The sequence below is a fragment of the Myotis lucifugus genome, unplaced genomic scaffold (genome assembly GCF_000147115.1).
Source record: "Myotis lucifugus unplaced genomic scaffold, Myoluc2.0 scaffold_690, whole genome shotgun sequence".
Taxonomy (NCBI): domain Eukaryota; kingdom Metazoa; phylum Chordata; class Mammalia; order Chiroptera; family Vespertilionidae; genus Myotis; species Myotis lucifugus.
The window spans coordinates 36,822-39,511 of NW_005871738.1; the positions used below are offsets into that span (position 1 = coordinate 36,822).

Consider the following 2,690-nt stretch of genomic DNA (forward strand, 5'->3'; position numbering starts at 1 on the left):
CTCAAGGTTGAAGTACAGGGAAGAAATGATAACAATATACTCTTGGGGACACATGACTTTCTGGAGGAAAGCCAAGCAAGGTTTCACAGAGGGGGTGAGCCTTTTTTTGAAGGATGAAAGGAGTCCTGTGGTATTCCAGACTGAGGGGTTATTAGTATGACAAAGACACCAAGGAATGACAAAGCACCGTGTGTTCTGGGCACAGGGAGTAGTCAGGTATTGAGTGGAGAAGATAGAAAGTGAGGAAGAGACAGGAGAGGAGAGACAAGGAGTTTTGTTTACTCTAAAAAGGGTTTTGAACTTGACAGTGGGGGCAACCAAGAGCCAGCGACTTTTGGGGCTCGAGTGATGAGGCTGAACTGTTTTGTATTACACCCTACCCTCCGTGTAAGGGGAAAGGGGAATCAGGAGTACCAGGCAGGGTGATGGTGGTCTGGACCCAACAGGCAGCAGAACAGGTGAAGAAAATCAGATGATTGTGAGTTTCGAAGGTCCAGACACCAATGTTGGTAACTGGATAAAGGGAGCTGCAGGAGAGATGAAGTTAAATATGACTTCCGAGATTCTTTTTTTTTTTAATCCTCACCCGAGGATAATTTGTTTTTCCATTCATCTTTAGAGAGAGTGGAAGGGAGAGGGAGAGAGAACCACGATGTGAGAGAGACACATGGATTGGTTGCCTCCCACATGCCTCCCACCAGGGCCAGGACCCTGCCAGCGAGGTATGTGCCCTTGCCCGGAATAGAACCCGGGACCCTTCAGTTCGCAGGCCGATGCTCTATCCACTGAGCCAAACCGGCTAGAGACTTCCAAGGTTCTGGTAGGAGTGACAGGGTTGCTATTGAGACCCTGGGATCAGAAAGTTAGGAGGAGCCGGTTTGGACTCCGTCCAGGCCGTAGCTGAACATTCGGAGCTGGAGTTCCAGAAAGAGGCCTGCGCTGGACGCAGCAGACGCCCTAGGAAGGCAGCCGGGCCGGGGACAATGGGCCGAGACTCCGCCGGCCCGATCCGCAAGCGCGTCCCCGCTCTCCCTCCAGGTGGCACTGCTGCCCCGCGCGCCTGAGCCCGGTTTCCCGAGCCGCGTGCGTTCGGTTTTCACCCCTCGGTCCGCTGTTCTCGGGACAAGCCCCCTCTAGGTCGCGACCTCCTCGCGGGGCCGGAGCGAGCTGGGGATTCAAACCAGGAACGGCCTCCAGAGAGAGTGTCCAAGTTGCCCACGCGACCAGCACATGCGTGGGGGCGCAGGGACCTCAGCGTGGCGTGGTTGCTGTGACCACCTGTCCCTCGGGCTGCTTCCAGGAACCGACGTGGGGACCGGGGGCAGGGAAAGGGCCAGATGGGCTGTGCCGGGAGCCGGGACGCATGGAAAGAGGACCCCCCGACACGCTAGGAACGGAATTCCCCGTCCTCCATGGCCACCCCCGCGTGGGAAACATGTTGCGGACCCTTTAAGGCTCCATCTCCCTGCCCTCCCCAGCCCAGGACAAGCCGGGACACCCGGGACTTGACATTTGGCTTCTCCCAACGTGGGAGCTAAAAATAATCGCTGTGGGTTACTTTAGGCCACTGCTTCTCAGGCACCGCGCGCGGGCTCGCACGCTCTCCGGCCGCCCGAGTGCCCTCCCGGGCGAGGATACCTGGCCCCTTCCCTCCTCTCGAACCCGCGGTCCCCACTGGCGGCGCCAGACTTTCCAGTGGCCTCTCCAGCCCCCAGACCTCGGCTGGTGGGAGGAGTCTCACGCGAGGGGGCGGGGCCTCCTCCAACCTGGAGGGAACCCGAGGGGCGTGTCCGGCCGGCACGCTGTGGGGTGTGGCCTGGCTGACAATCCGCTAGCAGGTGCCAAGCTCTTAAACCCTTCGCTTAGGGGCGTGGCCTCCCGGGGTGTGCGGGATCCTGGCCAATGGGTGCTGTGAAGGGCGTGGCCCTTGGCGAGGTGGGGGCGCTCCTCGGGTCTTTTCCGTCGAGCCCGGTCCTGCCAGATCCCCGGAGCCCGGCGGCTCTCGAGCTCCCTGGCTTGCGGCGGTGGGTCCCGCTGGGCACCCCTCCGCACTTCACCCGGGACCCCCGTCGCCCCCGCGCCCTCCGCCCGCCAGGCAGGGCCGAAGACCCCCAGTCGCCTCCGTCTCGTTAACTGCAGCTCCTCTGCCTGCCTCCAGCTCCTGAGACAAGATGCCGTCGGGCTTCCAACAGATCGGCTCGGAAGTAGGGTTCGGCACGGAGTGGTGGGACGGGGCCGGGTCCCGCTGCTCCCGGGCTGGGGTCGCCGCCGGGGTCGGCGGAGGGGCGGTCCCCGCGCAGGCGCAGGGGTGGGGGTGGCAGCCTGGCTATTTATACTCGGGACGGGACAACCCGTGACGGTCGGATTCCAGTCCCTCCCGGAGCTGAGGGGGCCTGGGGGGCTGGTCAGGGCCACGGGCCACGGGCCACGGCCGGACTGTGTGAGGCCAGGGCTGCCCCCTTCTCCAGCGCTCGGCGAATTGCGCCAGAATCGGGGACACTCTGCCCTCGATCCAGCTTGGGAAAGCAGATCCGGGCGGGCCTTGAATTCCAGGAGCTTCGTCCCGGCTCCTGGGAAGCGTTTCGGGGCCCGAGGCCCGTGCTGGCCCCCGCCCCCACTCCTGGTGGTTCTCCAGAACGCTGAACTTTCCCTGGGCCCCGGGGTTGGCGGAGGGGCAGAGAGGAGGGGCA

General features: G+C 62.7%; 1 protein-coding gene across 2 annotated transcripts in view; it reads left to right on the forward strand.

The window, feature by feature from the left end:
• The first annotated feature begins 1,969 nt into the window (after positions 1 to 1,969).
• SLC2A4 (solute carrier family 2 member 4) overlaps positions 1,970 to 2,690 on the forward strand; it is a 5,810-nt gene continuing 5,089 nt past the window's right edge. For both annotated transcript variants that reach the window (XM_006105480.3, XM_023746534.1), the window contains exon 1: positions 1,970 to 2,204. In XM_006105480.3, coding sequence (XP_006105542.1) covers positions 2,172 to 2,204 — 33 coding nt within the window. In that variant the 5' untranslated portion in view covers positions 1,970 to 2,171. The remainder of the gene's footprint in view (positions 2,205 to 2,690) is intronic.